Source organism: Strigops habroptila, chromosome 1 (genome assembly GCF_004027225.2).
Source record: "Strigops habroptila isolate Jane chromosome 1, bStrHab1.2.pri, whole genome shotgun sequence".
In the NCBI taxonomy this organism is placed as follows: domain Eukaryota; kingdom Metazoa; phylum Chordata; class Aves; order Psittaciformes; family Psittacidae; genus Strigops; species Strigops habroptila.
This window is the reverse complement of record NC_044277.2, coordinates 132,423,540-132,442,027: the sequence shown is the minus strand read 5'-3', so window position 1 is coordinate 132,442,027 and position 18,488 is coordinate 132,423,540. Positions and strand designations below refer to the sequence as shown.

The following is an 18,488-nucleotide window of genomic DNA, read 5'->3' as shown; positions in this document are numbered from 1 at the left end:
GTTTCATTAAGTATATTTGCAGGACAGCCACCTCCGAACCCTCTGCGTCTATTAGTAACCCTCGGTAGCCACATTCCCACTTTTCGCCCTTTAAAGATTTTTGGTTTTCTTCTCTAAAATTAGTTTGCTATAAACGTAATGTTACTTACCCCATCAGAGCTTGAATGGTTAACTCTTCTGAGCTTCTAAGAGCAACTAAAGGTTTGCACATTTACTGACGGGTTACATTGATGCCTTCCCTTAAAAGTTATAAAACAGTAAACTTTATAAGCCCCAGTTCCGGCTATATGACATTTGGGTGCCAAATGAATAGGGTTTTGTCTATGAATTAGATCGTAAAATCATCCATAGCACAGACAGATAGGCTCACTGGCTATAAAAAGTCACGTGGTGCCATTAAAGTAAGTTTTATGGTTTTGGGGAGTTGACATCCAACATTATATACCACATAACATATAATCTCACTGACGCTGGACTTCATTTGACTCTTTTGCAGGCTACGTGTGCCTCCTGGCCATTCAAATTGTCAGGTTTAGGGACAGAAGTATCCAAACCACAAGTTCTCAATACTGTATGAAAAATGGCTCCCTGCAAGTCAAAGGTAAGTTTTGTGCACAAGTTCCTTAAAGTTTATTTGGACAGTGGGGAAGCTGAGGCTCCCGCTCGCTCTCGCTGCCTCTCGCCTCTCTCTTTCTCTCTCTTTCTCTTTCCCTTTCCTTTCCTCTCTGCCTGGAGCTTTTCAGGACGGTCCCGCTGAGCCCGAGAGGCAGGATCAACCACTAATGATCCAGGTTGCGCTGCAATTCCTCTCTCTCTTCTCCTCCCCCCCCCCCAGCAGCTAGCTCTCTATTTTAACGATCAAATCAAAGTAAACCACAATAAGCGACTTTGGCAGAGATGGATTTTGGGGCCTAACTTTAATCACTTTGACTACCGCAGAAGATAATTACTTCCTTTCCTCCAATAGACTCTCCAACTTTGGAGAGGTTTTGTTTAGCAAGGAGTAGTTACTGCAGGCGATTAAAAAAAGGGGGAAACAGAATAGATAAGGCTTGATATTATCTGGGCAGTGTCTTATGTAGGCGTGATAGAGTTGGAGGCGTGCTGATATGTTAATAATCTTTGGTTTGGCGAAATACGTTGCACATCAGAGCTAGTATTAAGATAGCACAGATCTTATTGGGGCTCTTAAGATTCTTGTTTTCTGCACCGGGTTGTGCAGAAGGCTGTAGCTATGTATATATGTCCATCTGTGAGCATATGGTGTCTTTCGGGGATGCGCATTTATAATGTTGCTATAACTTTTCCCAGTTCTTATATGTAATTCCATAAATATATTTAAATTATGCTCGTGTGTGCATGCATGTACAAATCAATGTGTGAGCCTGTGTAAAGCCATGCACATGCATACGTGTGTCTAATATCAGTGTATTTATGTATACAAAGGGTGTGTACGTACATATATATATGTTCCTGTGACTTTTTTTTTTTTTTTTAAAGCGAACCAATTGACTGTAACTTGTAGCATTAATACAAGAGACTAGAGGTCATTAGAGTGCTGCAAATTATGAAATACGGGCTTGCTTTATTTAAGATTGTAAATATCCCCTTAGCTCTGCTCTCTCCCTCTCTCCCTTATATTGCTGGCTGCCATTGTGGGGTAGGCCCCAGCTGCGTGTTTACTTCAACATTCTTTTTATTTAAGTGGACTGTTCTCACTAGAGTGTGATTACTCAGCAATAAACTTTATGGCCGGATTTAACTTTAGTCTTTGAATTTCCAGGACTTGAATGAAAGGGTGAAAGGAGCTCTATCTTTCTCTGGGTAGCATTAAGGCCTAATCCTTACCCTCAGAGCTGTTACTTAGGTGAATGATCTCAGGGGGGACAGACCGACTAGTCGGGTGTTAGGGAAGAGACTTGAGCACTGCTTTCAAAATATATGTATGTTTGCATATATATCTCTCATATATCTATCTCCAAACCAGCTGTGAGTATTGCTTTCTCTGCTCAGGTTTGGAGTAGTGGGGATTCTGCAGATAGCATTGTTTTCCTTCATGTGACATAAAGTCGGGTTTGCAAAAGAACGGGGTAGTTTGAGGTGAGCTGGAAGATGGGCTTTGTTTTATTTTGCTAGTGCTATCCTGTTTGAATATTGAGGTTTAAGCTGTGTCTGTTACTGTGAGCGAAAAGGAGAGAAAGGCACAGGGGTACAGGTGGGTGAGGTTGTTGTGTACCTCTGCAAGGTCTGCACATTGCTGACGGAATTATATTTTTAATTGATTTGCCTTTAACGTTAAAGAAATGGTAGTATAAACGGTTGGCTCAGCTGAAATATCTCACAGTTTTACAAATATTTAATATTTAGAGTCAACCTCCTGTGTCAGATAAATGGAGTCCGAAGCCTTTGTGTCTGTATATCCTTCCTATCAACACTAAACAAACACATATGCATATACTTTATATTTTTTTGAATGGGAGAGGCTTTAAAAGTACATATCCAAATACACATTTGAAAATAATTTCTGTAATAAACAGCTGGAGATTTTATAGTACACTAGGTGTCACATTTCTGCCAATAGGAGTACCAAAAAGTTATATATGATAGCCGTGCATTATATTATATGCCATAAAAAATTGTAGTTTTAAGTAAAGGCATGCAAACCTTTTAAAAGTTTGGGCTTTATTGATATACAAGTCCTTTTCCAAGGAATATCCTTCGCTTGTAAACGGGAATGATACTAGATACAAACCGTTCGCGATTACTCAATATTCAACAATGCTGCGTTATTTGAATGATCCAGTGAATATACAAACACACTCACACCCGCTCGACTAATATTTTAGTAACCTAAGTATCATAGCAGATTGTAATTTTTCATTGTCCAGGGCGAAAATATTTGCTACTACGGATTTTCACATTTTTGAATGTGGCTTCTGGACCACATTCCACATAAAGGAGTGTACAGCGATTCGCGAAGTACTGATAAGAAAAAAACATCCCCAAACCCACAAGCATATAAACCCGCCCGTACTGCAAGAAACTCTCTCACGACAAAAGAAAGTTAGCTAGAAATGTCAACTTCTCCATATCTCTGGCCCTGCCCTCTCCCGAACAGCACTGTTGAAGCCATTCAAATCCAGAAACGCAGTCAGATTTTTCTAATCCGCTTTAAATCTGAAATTCAAGCAAACCCAGCCTGCGGAACCCTACCAAAATATTCCCAGGTCCGAATTGTTTTCCGAGGGAAAAATGTCATGGAGAATAATCGCTGGGAATGAGAAGAGAGGTCTTATCTGCGCACATTATTTTTCTGCTCTGTTTGGGAGATTAATGCATGCGAGTTTGTTTTACTTTAGGCATGGCAAGTGGTGTTCTGCAATTTGAAATATAGTTTACCTAATCCTTTGAAAGAAATACTTGAGTGTAGTGTGTCATGTCTAAGCGTAAGGCCAATTAAAGATTAGGCAACTCTCTTAATGTGTGTAACTAGTGACTTCGCAAGGCGTAACTTTCTCTAAAGCAGAAGTATAACAACCCGGTGGAAAGTCATCCGTAAATTACAGCTCGGCAGCCTTGTCTAAACCGTGCAAACGCCCTAATTGCAGAACATTACAGGGAAATTATTATTCTGCCATTTCCTTACATTTAATAAGTGTGTATCTGTGGAAGGGTGACAATGGAGGGGTTTGCAATCTGCTTCATGGGAAATTGAATGGAACAGATCATGAGGGGCGGATCATGAGGTTTCGATTTCAAACCCTGGATATTGGAGCAGTGCCTTTTCCCTCCCCGCAAATACAGATTTAACGCATTAAACGCAGACATATGTAAATCTCCTGACCAAGTCAAGACATCGCTTTGCTTTCTCTGCTCTTTCTCTTTCCTGCCCTTAAAATCTCCCCGATTTGTTACTAGAGCTTCTAGCCAGAGCGCAAAACCACAGCTCCCACAGCCGCCTGGTCATCTTTGAAAATACTATTCCTTTCAAATTAAAGCATCCTCGCTAATATCTCTCTGGAAGACAAATACTCTTGGACCATCCCAGTCACATGTTCCTGTGGCTACACGCACAAACAATATGAAATCTAACATAGAGAGCGTGTAAAATTTGCAAGGATAAGGAATCGCATAAGGAAACTTTCCTATATCCCCTCCCCAAAAAAATGTCTTTTCAATAATAATATTTGCTATGAAGGTTATTGGGTAATTATTGCAATTTTGTGGAACAGTCCTTGCTTGAGGTGAAGTCTGTCTCTGGATAACAAATGGCAGCCCGTGCAGTTCACTGCCAGGTTAAGTAAATGCAGAAAAGATAAATCTGCACACCCTAGGAATCACCAGCAGAGCTCGCTTTAGACCAAGTTCACAGTCAACTCGTTTGCCTAGACAAGGCTTCGCAAACAATTAGAGTTGTTTCTTTATGTTTAAATCAAGGAGAAATGAGTAAGACCCTCGCAGCAGAGAGCTGCAGCTTTTCCCCCAACTCTCGTCGCTACATTCCTTCCAACCTCATGCCCAGAACTTACCCAGCATTTCACCTGCAATTGTAACCATATAGCGCCTTTGAGTAAGAGGCTTCCCTCCAACGCTGCTGAAAGGCTGCTGTGCAATCTAACAGAACTTTACAAAGCTGCGACATTAAAGAAAAGAAAAGAAAAAAAGGCAATAATTAAAAATGCAAAAGTATCCGATTTCTCAACAGCAAGAAGGAGGAAAAAAAAAAAAAAAAAGCAGCCCTTAGAAAGCTGGAGGAAACGGGAGAACTATTGAAACAAACAGTGCGAGTCTCTTACTCCTAAAAGAAGCTGCATAGCTTTTGTATATCTTTGTGGTTAAGGGCGTTACAACTGCAGGTCAAAAAGTTGAGGGTCAAAAGTTTACGTTTTGCACCACTCTTAGTCATTCGCCCAGACAGAGTTTGATGTCAATGTTATAGCCGAGATCTTGACTATCAGCACAAAAGATAAAATAGCTTTGAGTTACGTGTGTATCACAGTATGGACTCCAGGTGAACTCTGCTGGCTGAATGACCTCAATTACCGAGGAAAGGATAGAAAATTCCTCTTTTCAAGAGTAATACGCGTTGTTTTTCATCTTGAATTATCGGCCACATTTGTGTCTGAATATCTCGGGTTCAGCCGTGGCAGGTAAACACGTGTGTTACCCCCACGGCAGCCACTGGTGCTGCCTCCTCCGAGAGCCAGGTAGCAAACTGTTTCACCCTTGTTTATTATACAATAACCTGCTTTAAGAGGTTTAATGTTGAGCCTTCTCACTTTGCAAAATGGCAGGAAGATAAGATAGGAGCGAAGCTATTAACGCCTGTATCGATCCTAGCCGCGTCTTTGTTTTTGCTCTCATTTCTGTAGCGACCACTAAACTGTGCTTAAACACGACATGCAGGAGATAATACAGGTTATATGTTTGGTCCGAAGGAGCTCGCTTAAAATGCGTGGCGGTGGGGCTGCGTCGTGCTACCGATGGAAAATGTTGCGGGGAAGCTGGCGCCCTACTCTTCCTTGATTTGGAGGGTTCTCACAGCCTTCGGGAATTACCCGAGGCAGCAGTTCCCAGCGAAATGGGGAGCGGGGCGTCTTTTTTTCTAACCCTCCATCTCCTTGGCCCCCTCCCCCCAAAGAAAAAGTTTTGTGGCATTTCTTTGCGAGGAGAGTTACTCCCACATTGCTGGGATTTTTTGTTCCCAGTGCCTCCTTGGTGTTGAAGCTTTAGCTCCTGGGTTAGGCGAGTCTGGAAGGAGATCTGGCCAATATTGCATAGGGAATTTCATTCTGGGGGAGATCACTGCAAACCAGCTTCAGCCTGAAATGGTGAGGACGAGGGCTTGATGGTGGAGAGAAAGGGTATTCCTAAATATTCCTAAACAGATATGAAAGTTGTGGAGGAGTGGTGACGAGGAAGCCCGGAAAGAGCTCACCTCACCCCCATCCGTGTATTGCTGCCTTTCCACACCAAAGGCAGGAAGATACAACAGCCTCTGTGTAGCTGGTAAGCGGGAATTCTTTCCCAGATACACAGCTGGATTGTGGTAGGCGAGTGCTATTCCTTGAGAAGAAATATGCGAGATGAGCCAAAGCGATTATTGGAGATTTTGACTGAAGTACCTGCTGAAGCCTGGGAAGTAGATAGTGCAAGTGTTTGCTCGGCGTGTAGACCGTGTTCACAAGTTGCTGCTGTTGCTCACTTGTAGCGAGCCCTGGCATTGCACGTCTGGGGAGCCTGCCCTCGCTGGAGATAGAGTATAACCTTTCACATCCAGAGTATTTATTTGGTGTAAGAGCAAAGCCTGATAACAAGCTAAAAGCCGTAGCCAAATATCTATTTGGTTAGAGAATAGCAGGCGGATTGTTTCCAAGAATAACAATGAGTCTTTGATACACCCACAATGAAAGCAGTTACTATAACCGGCTTACTCATGATTAGGTGACCAAAATCCGTTTGCTTCCTCACCAAAGCAATTAGTGTCTCGAATTCCATATTTTCTACCTGGTTTAGAATGAAAACGTAATTGAGAGTATTTTCAAATAACTTGAATCTGCGATTTCAATAAATTACAGTTTCTTTCTTCTGAAATATCGTTTAAAATATTCCTTAAAAAAAACAAAACAAAAAAAAGGCAACAACCTGGAGCACAACACTTAATAATTTGAGACGAACTCTTTCTGTCCTTTCACTCTCTGCATCGGCACACTGCTCTCTGGCGTGGAAGGTCTGCTCAAAAGACCATTCATTTCAAATGGGGGCACAAATCACATTTTACGTGTTTGTCTAACCGCGCCAGGACAGAGCGAGCAAATCCCGCCAACCACTCCCGTTGTTACAAGGAGCCTCAGTACCGGGGAAGCCACCGCTTTTGCCAGATGCTGAACTTGGGGCAAAACTGCCAGCATTGCCCCGGCAGCGACCGTAGGAAAGAAGCAGAAGCAGTCTCGGGGGCTGTATCATTCCCAGGAACAAAGGAGGGAATACAGTCGATACATTCCATAACGTTTACATTTTCCCGCGATTTTTTCTTAATTTTCCCTTAGAAGTAGTGACCTGGGCAAAGCACCCCGCTATCTAAAAGGCACTGTTATAGACCTTTTAGAAAAACTAAGTCCAAGGCCGAGGTGAACTTCAGGTCACTGCGTCTAACAAATATGAAAATGTCGCCTGGTGAAGGGCACGCCTTGTTATTTAACAAAGACTGTCAATGTGTAAGATTAATAAGAAACAAAATGCACACGGTGTCACTTTTCGGTCACTTTGAAACTTGGGACAGCCTCGCATTCAAGAGGGGAAAGCTGGGGCTAAATATATTCAAAATGGTTCAAATCAAATTCAAACCAGGCTGCTACTGCGATTCTTCTTCCTCCTACCGCTCTCGGTGGAGGATGCCCGGGCACGGCGAAAGGTTGACTTGAATTATTATTATTATTATTACTATTGCTATTCTTGCTGTTATTATTATTTTCTCTTTCGGGGTAATTACGTTTTAGCCGCGCATGTGGAGGGTAGCAGGAGTGCTTGCTTGTTTCACAAGAAAAAGGGGGATTCCCTTTCCCCTCCCTTCTTTGGGTATGTATGAGGTTGCCTCTTCTTGGTGCATGAAAGAAAATTGACTCTCCCTCTCAACTTAATTCCGGTGGGGTCCCCATCTCTTCCTCGGCCAGCCTCGGCCGGGAAACTCTCCCTCCTTTATTAACTGATTAAAGTCTCCTTCGCCATTGAAATCGAGCCTTTAGTCCTTCTGAAAAAAATAAGGGACCTGGCCTACTTTTTCCTCTCCTTTTCTTTCTTTGAGAGCTTAGGATGATGCTACAAGTTTGCTAAAGGGAAGTAACGGGGAAAAAAAGAGGGTTTCTGAGATTGTTTATTACAGCCATAAATCTTGCAGTAAAATGTCGAAATGGCCGTGTGCAAGATAACACTTGGTGGTCTTGGCTGGGTTCTTGTTTATGATAACAAAACCACAAAGACATGGAACAGGCCTTTTGGAGGTCCTGCCTCAGCACATCTTCGCAGGCTAATAGAACCACACGAAAAAAACAAGACTTCAGCTGAGCAGCTCAGGTCACCTTGCAGATTTACAGTTGTATACAAAATTGCATCCTTCTCTCTGTAACCGAGCGCCAGAGCCCCACGGTAAAAAGAGGGACAGTGAAACAAGTATACTTTGAGATCTAATCACGGTAAATAATACGAAACAGAGCCCAGTCAGCTCGGCCAATATAGCGCTGAGCTTACAAATCTACACACCAGTTTTCGTTGTGTTTTACAATGGCGTGGGAGCACGGCAGCTTGCTGGGGTGCTCTGGCCATGGTGTCTCAGGACTTGTGCCTAGGATAATATTTTTAGGATAACCCAGTGTAATTCATCTGGTGCTGGCCGGCAGGTATTTGTACGTATGTGTCTGTACGTGTCTTTATGCCGGGAAAATGTTCTCTGCTCGTGGTGGGCTTTGGCAATCCTTGATTTTTTACATTCCTGTGGGTGGGGGCTTTTTTCTTTTACAACATGGGTTGCTGTTGGTTTTGTAGGGGTTTTGTTGGTTTGGGTTGTTTGGGGTGTTGTTTTTGGTTTTGGTTTTGGGGTTTTTTCCCTCTTTTTCTTCTTTTTTCTTCTTCTTTTTCTTTTTTTTTTTTAATAATATATATTAATAAAACTATCTCCCCTTTCCTGTCAAATGTGTGCTGTTGAGCAGTTGCGGCTGTCTCTGTGTGCGTGTGTGTAACCGCATTTCCTCTCCACACAGAGTAAATAGAGAAACTTATCTATTACCCCAGTAAAAGAGTTCCATAGATGTGCTGTTGGAACTGAGTAAGTAAATGTGTTTTAACTCTCTTTACAAATTAGACATTCGATAGGAGGAGGAAATGAGTGATTGTTTAGATAAGTACCCCAGTATACCCAAGTGCTGGAAATGTTCTAACATATTACAAGCCGCCTGCAATGTGCGTGCCTCTGTGTGTGTGTGTGGATAAAATATAAATCGATACTATGTGTGCCTTGTTAGATAGAATATATATTCAAATAGAATTTTATTGCATGTATCCATTATCTATAAAACTGCAAAAGACAATAATCTGAATTTAAACCAGGCTAACTGTTAATGTAATATCTTTAGGAGGGCAAGATCTAAACCGTATCGTATTTATGCTTGATATATTAGATGTATTGTACCCTACCAGCAGATGGGATTACCCACTCAGCAATTATATTCTCGAAGGGTGCGGTAAATATTTCTGTGTGTTTAGATGCTTTCCTGAAAAGGAGGAGGAGAAAAATTCCGAAAAGTTCGCTTCTAACTCCGCATATACCAGACTAGCTGATGTTTAATAAGTACTTTTTTCCCCTTAGAATAAGAGCGTAATTAATTTAATCATCAAATTTCAATTACCTAAGGTCAAGGCGGTTGCCTCTTTTCCCTCTGAGCCGAAAATATCGTTAACAATCGCAGTTTTAGCCATGCAGAAGTGCCCCAGTGCCCTCTCCCCTCCACGCCAAGGTTTACGGGTTCCTTCTGTGAAGGCGCAAGCGATTTCGCGTGGAACAGAAAATTAAGAAATAAGCCCAAAAAGAGGCATACCAAACCGACAGACTTAAATTCGTAGTTTGGAAACCGCTCCTGCACGGGGAGGGATGGTAGCAGGGAGCCCTGCCATCGCCGCTAGGAAGTACTTGATGCCTTCGTGTCCGCCTTCCCCTCTCTCCCTCCCTTCCCCCTCTCTTCCCCGATATTTTCAGCCTCCTTATATCCCTCACACCCCGCAAGCCACGCGAGGACTCTCCTCGGCCTCCCCGCCACATTCGTACGAACTTTTTCATCTATTCGAAGGGCAAAGCTTTGGCCCCAGTGCTCCCGGCCGGCCGGCCGCGGTCTGCGGCGGCGGGGCGCTGGGACCAGACCCCGCAGGGCTGTGGCTGGCCCGTGCCCGGCAGCCGCTGCCGCCCTCTGCCTGCGCGCAGCCCCGACTCCAGGCGTTTGGAGACAGGCTCGTCTAAAAGGATTGTGCAACGCCTTGTGCAATGCCTGCCTCCCTCTGGATCGCGCAGCTGGACTGCGCTCCACTTCCTCGCCCCGCTTCCTACGCTCTCCCGCGCGGAACGGAGAAACAAAAAAGTGCTGGGGTGGGGACGGGGGAGAAAGGCTGTCAGAGCTGGACTAGTTTTATCTCGCTTGACACGGCCACTGCCGGTCGCGGCCCGGGTTGGAGCAGGGGATGCTGGTGAGGAGCGGCCGCGCGCGTCCGGCAGCCCCCGGCGGGGCGCTCCCTTGTCGGGCAGCCGCCACCGGGGGAGGAGGAGCGGCAGCGGCCCCCGCGGTGAGTCCACGGGCGCGGAGCTGCCCCGCGGCCGTTCGCCCTCCTTCCATTTCCTGATCCGGGGTCCGCGGCCCCGCGCGGTAATTGGCGCTGGTGGTCAGGTGGTGGTGGGTGAGGGGGGTGTGTGTGCGTTTGGGTGTTGTGTGTGTTGTAGGCGCTCCAGGGGTGGGAAGAGAGGAAGGGAGGAGAGTGAGACTGGGAAAGGAGCGGGGGGGGGGGGGGAAGCTGGAGGCCCAAACTTTGGTAGCGGCGAGCACTTGACAGCGGCGGGAGGGGGAGAGGGAGGGAGGGGAGGGGGGGGAAGGGGAGGGGCCTCGCCGAGCCCAGAAAAACGACAACGCGAGAAAAATTAGTATTTTTGCACTTCACAAATTAATGACCATGAGTTCGTTTTTGATAAACTCCAACTACATCGAGCCCAAATTCCCTCCCTGCGAGGAGTACACGCAGCACAGCGGCAGCGCCGGCAGCTCCGCCAGCTACCACCCGCACCACCCGCACCCGCACGCCCCGCCGCAGCCGCCGCCGCACCTGCACGCCGCGCACCCGGGCCCGGCGCTGCCCGAGTACTTCCCGCGGCCGCGCCGGGAACCGGGCTACCAGGCTCCTGCAGCGCCGCCAGGGCCGGCGGGGCCGCCTCCCGAGGCGCTCTACCCGGCGCAGGGACCATCCTACCCCCAGGCGCCCTACAGCTACAGCAGTGCCGGCAGCGCCGCCCCGGGCCCCGAGCAGCCGCCCCCGGGCTCCTCGCCGCCGCCGCCCGCCAAGGGCCACCCCGGTCCGGCCCAGCCCCTGCTCCCAGGCCATGCCCTGCAACGCCGCTGCGAAGCGGCCCCCGCTGCCGCGGCCGGCACCGGGCCCGGCTGCCCGCTGCTGCCCGACAAGAGCCTGCCCGGGCTGAAGGGGAAGGAGCCGGTGGTCTACCCCTGGATGAAGAAGATCCATGTGAGCACGGGTGAGTTGCCCTTGCCAGGGGGAGGTGGGGATGCGCCTGCAGAGGAGGGCAGGGGGGAGGGTGCTCCCGGGCCCGGGATGGGTCGTTGCGTGTGTGGTGGTTTTTTTTTTTCCCTCCTTCTCCCTCCGCGTTTCCTAACTTAAAAAAAAAAAAAAGAAAAAAAAAAAAAAAAGTGAGAAACCTTTTGTATCCGGGGTCCTTTATCAAAAGATTTACGAGACGCCAAACTGTTAGGGCAGTAATTATAGCCCCCATAAATTTAATTGCCCTGCAGTGGCTCTGGGCCATGTGTCTTTGAAGCTTTTCTTCTAACCCAAATGCCCATCACCATTTTTTATTGCTCCTCGATTGTCCCCACTGTCGATAGGCTGCGAAACAATTTTTCTTGCCGTTTATGTATCTTACGTGAACCTGGTGTCAAGTTATTATATAATGATTATGTTCCATCGCTTTCCCCTCCCTTCTCTCCTTTTCTTTCCCCTCCGCGTGTATGTGTATGTGCATGTGCCTGTGTGTGCACGTTTCAGTCAATCCCAATTACAATGGAGGGGAGCCCAAGAGGTCTCGCACTGCCTACACCAGACAGCAGGTCCTGGAGCTGGAGAAGGAGTTCCACTTCAACCGCTACCTGACCAGAAGGCGACGCATCGAGATCGCTCACACCCTCTGCCTCTCCGAGCGCCAGGTCAAGATCTGGTTCCAGAATAGGCGTATGAAGTGGAAGAAAGACCATAAACTGCCTAATACAAAGATGCGCTCCTCAAACCAGTCCACACTGAGCCAGCAGTCCAAAGCACAGACACAGGGCCACCCCCACCAGCTCGATGGGGCTACACCCAACGCAGCCGCGCTATAAATACGGTTATTTTTTTCCTAATATATATATATTTACCTATCTATTGGAGTTTTCCAGCTGCCCCGTGGTGGAGGCTGGCCGTTTGGACCAAACAACTGTATAAAACAAAACAGGAGCAGGAAAGGAAGACGAGACGTGCCCAAGAGTGGGCACATGTTTAAACCAAAACCCGGACGATTGTCTACATTGTATATAGATAATGGTTCCATGCCCATCATTTTTTTTCTATTTATGGAAACGTTCCCTCGCCCTCGGTGTAAGAGAGGACTGGATGCTGTCACGGACGAATTCTCTGTACCTAAGACGGACTCTTTTTTTCTTTTTTCATTTTTCTTTTTTCCTTTTCTTTTTAAGAGAACACTTTACAAATAAAAGACGGTTAAAACAAGGCAAAGCCCTCGTGAGACACTTGTGTGAGGCACTGACTCTAATAGCGCTGTTTTGTGGCGTGTTCGTGGGTTCCCGTGCGCGGGTGTGTGAGTGTGCACACTCACGCATGCACACACCCTGACACGGGAGAGAGAAAGAACACGGCCACGGGAGGTGAAGGACTTACGGGAAATGTCCCCTTACTCTGTCTAAGGGAAATGTTCTATGTATCAAAGGTAACTTAACTGGGTTTAAGTGTAGCTCCCGCAGTAGCCGTGATCTCTTAGTTTTTCTCCACATTCTCTATTGCATTTATTTAAAGAAATATTGCTATAAAGGCTGTTGCTGTCTTCATATTTGGCACCGTCTAAATCGTTTGGGTCCATGTACAATTTGTGGATTTTTGGTGTAATGTATAACAGTGCCAAATGCTGGTAATAAAGAATATTCTGTACAAAAGAATTAAACGCTTGAAACACAAGTCCACTCAGTGCTGTTTCATCCACCTTGTGCTTGTGTTGGCACCAGGAATGGAAAACAACAGTTTCACGCATTGTTTTGACCTGGATTCGTCTTGCCGATAAGGTAATGGTGTCTTAAATATGTCCTGACTCCTAATTGCCTGGCCGGGAAAAAGAGCGCTGCAGGACGAGGAAAGGTCTTGCTTCACGGTGTAGGTGAGTGGTGCTCTTTTTAGCGGACTTGGGGCAGAATCAGCCCGGCTGCCCATCGCTGTCCGTTCGACGACTATTTTCAGCTGCCTTACAGAGAAACCCTGCTTCTACCGGGAGCCAGCAAGCTCCCATGACGGGTTTTGCTGGAGGAGAAGTCATACGTGCTCCCCACGATAACACTTTAAATCTTTAGCCAGCCGTGATTTATTCGCTCATTTTCGCCCGATTATGGTTTCTCAACTGGCCAGCACTTTGGAAGGAGAATACATGGGCGGTAACTTAGTTTCTCTAAGCTTTTCTGCTTCTGTTTCCTTCTCATTTTCTTTTAAAGACTATTTCAAAATGTCTTAGAGAAATCCTAGGCAGAAACATGAATTTGGGTACAACTCAAGAGGTTTATTTGACTGAAATTGTTGAAACGGCTGTGACAAAATGGGGTTCAAGTGGCTCCAGCTCAGGCTGCGCATCTCGCTGTTTCCAGGCAGCTAAGGAGGGCAGGCAAAGCAGAGCTGGTAACGGGGAGCCTTGCTCAGGGCTTCCTCAGCAGAGAGTGGCACTGAACCGGGTGAGAAAAGTCTTGGAAAAGAGCTCAAGTGCTAGTAAATCTTCCAGGGAAGGCCTGAAGGCCATGACTTCTTTACCTACCCAAATACATCCAAGAGACGGACTTTTTGAATCAGTGCTTATCTTTGGGTGAGTGAGGCTGTCAGGACCGGGTGCATCATCACCCTTGGGTGAGGTAGCACCAGGCCTCAAGGATATTGCCAGCATCCCTGCCTGGTCATGGAACAGGGGTTGTCCTGGAGGAAAATGTAATGTGCCACTGGCAAAGCACATTCAGCATCAGTGAGGTGGCAGCTGTAAAATGCCCTCAGCAAACACCCGTCTCCAAACTTGACCAAGGAGAAGGCCTGAAAAATGCACTTCCACTCTCATACTGGTGTTTACTAAACCCTGATTTGCCAGCTGCCTCCTTATAGAGGGAGAAAAATATAACTGTGAGGTAACTACTATCTGCAAGCATGTAACACTTCGTTTTGTTTATTGCTCGAGAATCCCTCAATATATTTAGAGCCAAAATTAGCACAACCGAGCAAAATTCCAGCTGAAACATATTAACTGGTGATTCAGGATTTCTTTAGTGTGCAGCCTATGCGTATAAACCTGGTTTGCTCCCATTGTAAAGAGAAATGAAATCACGCTGCAAATAGCAATTTTAGAGAGAATCATTAATCACCTCCTACAATAAATACTTCTTTGTAATTCAACAGCGGTTCTGAAAGGCATTCTCTTGGAAAAGTCTGTGAAGACGCAAAGGATTTTCCTGGAGAAAAAAAAAAAAAAAAAGAGAAAAAAAGTGGTCATGTGTAAAGACACAGCATCTTGGCTGTCTGCTAAAAAAATGTACACTCTCTTGCTGGAGTTTGAACCGCGGACTGCAAAATACCCCATGGCAGATTATCGTCGTTTAAGGTAAATTTTCCTATTTTCCCCCTTCCCTCTCTGCCTGCGCTGAGAGCGGGAGCTGCTCCCGGGCTGGGAGCCCTCTGCTCCCCGTCCCATACCGCTCGTCTTTACAATAACTTCCAAAATTACATCGTCCAGTTTAAATTCTCGCATTGTGCTCCCTTTGCTAAGGCAACCGGGAGTTCACCGAGAGGACAAATTTTCTATCCCATTAATTGTTTTTTTTAGAGGAGCAGACTGACCCTTCAAACCCTTGACCTTTAAAGACAGTATTCTTTTTAATCCGGCACTTGGACCTAAATGTCTCTTTGCCCCCCTCCCTCTCTCCCGCTCTCCTGGTGTCTCTTACACACGGATTTATCTGCCCTGGCCACAAAAGCGATCGCGGCCCAAAATGCTGGGAGTGGAAGTTTGTCAGTCTTTCAAAGAAAGACCAAATCACCTCGGAGTCAATTCGGGGGCTGTAGGGAACGCCACGTCGGTAACCCCGGTACCCACCCCTCACCCCCCCTCCCCGAGAAAAATGCTCCTTCTCCAAGATCCCACTCCCTTCTTCTCCTGCAAGCTTTTGCTATACCTGGTGTTTTATTACGCTGGGAATTCAGCTGTGACAAGCGCCTTGTGGTATTTAATAACTAGAGGCATCCTGCATTGGAGGATTACGCAATGCTGGGGCTTTTTTTGCTCTTTCTTTTTTTTCCTTTCTTTCTTTCTTTCTTTTTTTTTTCTTTCCCCCTTCAGGGTGCTTGCCTTCCCTTGGCCTTCTTGCTTAGTGTTTGTAAACGAGGAAGGAGTGGGGGGAGCCCTCACACAAGCAGAGGTCTTGACAGGCATGCCATGACACTCCAGCCCCCTCCGTGTCCCCCCCTGCCCCGCGCTGGTGCCCGATCCTGGCAGAACCGGGTCCGCCTGCCGTTCCCACACCTCCTCCGGAGCCGGGCGGGCGCCGCGGCCCCTAGGGCCCCGCACATCGCGGGAGCTCTCGCCGGCTCCGGAGGCTCCCGGCCTGGCCGTGCCTTGACGTGCGGGGGGGGGGGTGTCACCTCGGGGCCGTCCCTTCGGGGGCTCGAGTCCGGCCCACGCGGGTCCCGGTGGGGTGGGGGCTCTCCCCGTGGGCAGGGGGAACTCCGTAGCTGCTTCTTCCGGCTCCAGGCAGCACCCCCGGCTCCGCCTGGGCCCATGGACGGGCCGTCCTGACCGGCGGAGGGCAGCCCCTGGTGCTCCCTGCCAGCAGCGTTTAGAGCCCCCCCTCCTGCAGACAGTAAAGATCTTGGCTGAACTGGCTAATCTGGGGGACACAGGAGGGTGCAAAGCTGCCCCATCTCGCTGCACAGAGCAGGACGAACTCATGTTATTAATGCCCAAGCGCTCTCCCTAGAAACTGAGGAGCTGTCAAAGCTAGGAGAGATTAGGGGACCCAAGTACGAGTATCCTTGCGCTCGCAGATAAAGGTGTTGCGTCTGTTCTGGGGGAGATATTGAAATTTTAATCTTCGGGGTCACGTGACTCATTAAATAATTAATGCAGATAGTCAGGAATGGATCTGTGGCCGTCAGTCCTCACTAGGAGTGATTCTCTCAGAAGTGAAACTCAACTCCTTATTACTGGAGTTTGTTCTTCTTCCTTTTTTTTTTTTTTTTCCTTTTCTTTTCCGTTTAAAAAAAAAAAACAACACCCGATTTATCTTGAAAGATTCTAAACTTCTTAAGCAAGCAGTAGGGTCTGTGTTGGTAAGTAGGTAGTGTGTATTTCTAGCTTGATGACTTTAATTGTTTGTGCTTGCTTTGTCTGCTGAGCATTTGCTTAACAAGTTTAATATTTAGAAATGTTAAATCTTTGTTTTAGCTGCCTTGTGGTCACATTACGGCTTTTGGTGATTAAGTGTTACCGAGGCAAACACACTTGATAATGTTCTAATTCACAGTGTGGAAGGCTGGGTGCCACAGTGCAGGAGGACCTGCTTTGTTCAATTTTCCTGGCGTTAATAAATCACCGGCTCCTAATGCAGGGCCAAAAAAGCAATGGAAAGGCAGTGTGAGCATTGTACAGGAAAAGTCATGGGCGAATTTCTCTATGACTCATTAGTCTGAACGATTTATGTACGGACTTAAAGTGCCGCAATGAATATTAGAGTTTGGGATAACAACAAATTAAAAAAAAAAAAAAAGTGTCATAGCATTGTAAAGTGCTTTACTGCTACTTAGCAACTCTCTCAAGAAGCAGCATAGTTTAAAGGGCTGTGGCGTTGTAAAATATGGTAGCGTGACTTCCTCGCTTCAAAATAAATAACAGAAAGTCGCTGGCACCACTTGGAGATACACACTCTATCTTTAACACGAGTGGGGCGACCCAGTCACGACACGCTTGATCGACGGTTATTGCCGTTTGTAACATGACTATTGATTAGGGATCAAAACGGCTGAGGTATGAGTCTGAGCCTAAAATGCCAGGGGGATCCTCCTGTGCTGGAGCCGAGTGGAGAGGAAGGCAGAGCTCAGAACAACCCTGGGCAGCAGCGCCCGGGCTCTGCCGTCACAGATTGAACTTGCCATTTTCTTTTGTGTTTGCCAGTAGATTTTAACAGTCAGCGCTCTCAAATTTATGAGACGGCAATAAACAGCTTAGTAGGCTATTATGGCATGATTTTATGTAGACTGGAGTTCAACACCAAATTTAAAATTATTAGCGTAATTATGGAACTACTAAATTACCAAAGCAAAGTCTCTGCTCGAAAAGTTCTCCCAAGACAGACTTAATAATTCCAAGGCTCAGATGACACCCTTCCGCAAGAGCGGCGTTATTAAATTATTAGCATTTACATTTACTGACAAATTTAAGATGCGTTAGGCAGCTTTTATTAGCGAGAGTGAATACGGGGGGGACATTACTATATCTGACAAATTCCAATGTAAACGTGATTCAGTAAGTGGCATGCGAATTATCTGACTATTGTCTTTTTGGATTGTGCAATATTATTTATTGTAGGGGAAGCGAAGCCTTCCACTTTTTTTCCTCTTTCAATGGTTCTCTGTCAAAAAAAAAGAAAAAAAAGGAAAAGAAAAGGGGGGGGGGATGGGGGCTTTGGGCCTGATCCTGCCTCAGTGAGGTAAATTTTTCAATTTTTAAGGTCTTCTTAGTGATGGCAGGATCGGGCCCCGCTAAGCGTTTGAATAAAAGCCCAACCACAATACGCCCCGCATTTAAACTGGAACCCTTTCCGCGTTTTATTCAGCAGAGATGAACGCCACGACTTGTGTTTAATGTCTGTTCTTGATTAAATGATCCTAAACAAAGGTTTCCCAGAGGAAAATAAAGCAGACATTCATGTAACAAGAGTTTGGAATGACAATATTTCCAAACACTTGGAGACAGAAGGCATAGCTGTCTACGGGGAGGAAAAAAAAAAAAAAAAAAAAGAAGGAAAAAAAACCCCATCCGCACGCTTTTATTTCTCAGCTCCCCGTGCTCCTCACCCGGGTGGGAACCCACGTACGCTCCGCGCCAGGAGCCCGCTCCCTCTCCTCCATCCCTGCCTGCCCCGCTCCGCAGCTCTTCCAGCGTACCCGGCAAAGCATGTATTGCCTATGAAGGAGCAAAACACCTTCCCCTGCACTCCCTGTTAAGGCACTGTTTGTTGTTTGTTTACAGGGAGCCCCGAAAAAGAGCCTCTGGGCTGGGGCGGCGGAAACCGGCAGCGCTCCCGCGCAGCTCCGCGCAGCTGGAGGAGGTAAGAGCCGGGAAGCGGCCGAGCGCTGCTTTTGCGCCGATCGCAGCTGTAAGCAAGCCATTTGCCTGGTACCTGCATGCAGAACAAGCCTGATGGAATGAGATTTTGTTGTTG

The 18,488-nt window shown here is 46.6% G+C and overlaps 2 protein-coding genes across 5 annotated transcripts in view; both read left to right on the top strand.

Annotated features, from left to right (window-relative positions):
• The window catches only part of HOXA3 (homeobox A3), a 45,036-nt gene that overhangs the window by 11,743 nt on the left and 14,805 nt on the right, over nucleotides 1-18,488 (top strand). The window contains exons 2-4 of one of the 4 annotated variants that reach the window (XM_030511501.1): nucleotides 497-601; nucleotides 14,452-14,653; nucleotides 18,296-18,374. The exons of 1 other annotated variant lie outside the window; for it this stretch is intronic. The gene's annotated coding sequence lies outside the window, so the exon portion shown is untranslated. The remainder of the gene's footprint in view (nucleotides 1-496; nucleotides 602-14,451; nucleotides 14,654-18,295; nucleotides 18,375-18,488) is intronic. 2 more of the 4 variants (XM_030511523.1, XM_030511511.1) reach the window with 2 other exon arrangements.
• On the top strand, nucleotides 520-12,987 carry HOXA4 (homeobox A4). The gene is made up of 3 exons (XM_030511615.1): nucleotides 520-601; nucleotides 8,757-11,281; nucleotides 11,809-12,987. Exons 2-3 carry the CDS (start codon nucleotides 10,702-10,704, stop codon nucleotides 12,135-12,137), a joined length of 909 nt encoding a protein of 302 aa, XP_030367475.1. The 5' UTR covers nucleotides 520-601; nucleotides 8,757-10,701; the 3' UTR covers nucleotides 12,138-12,987.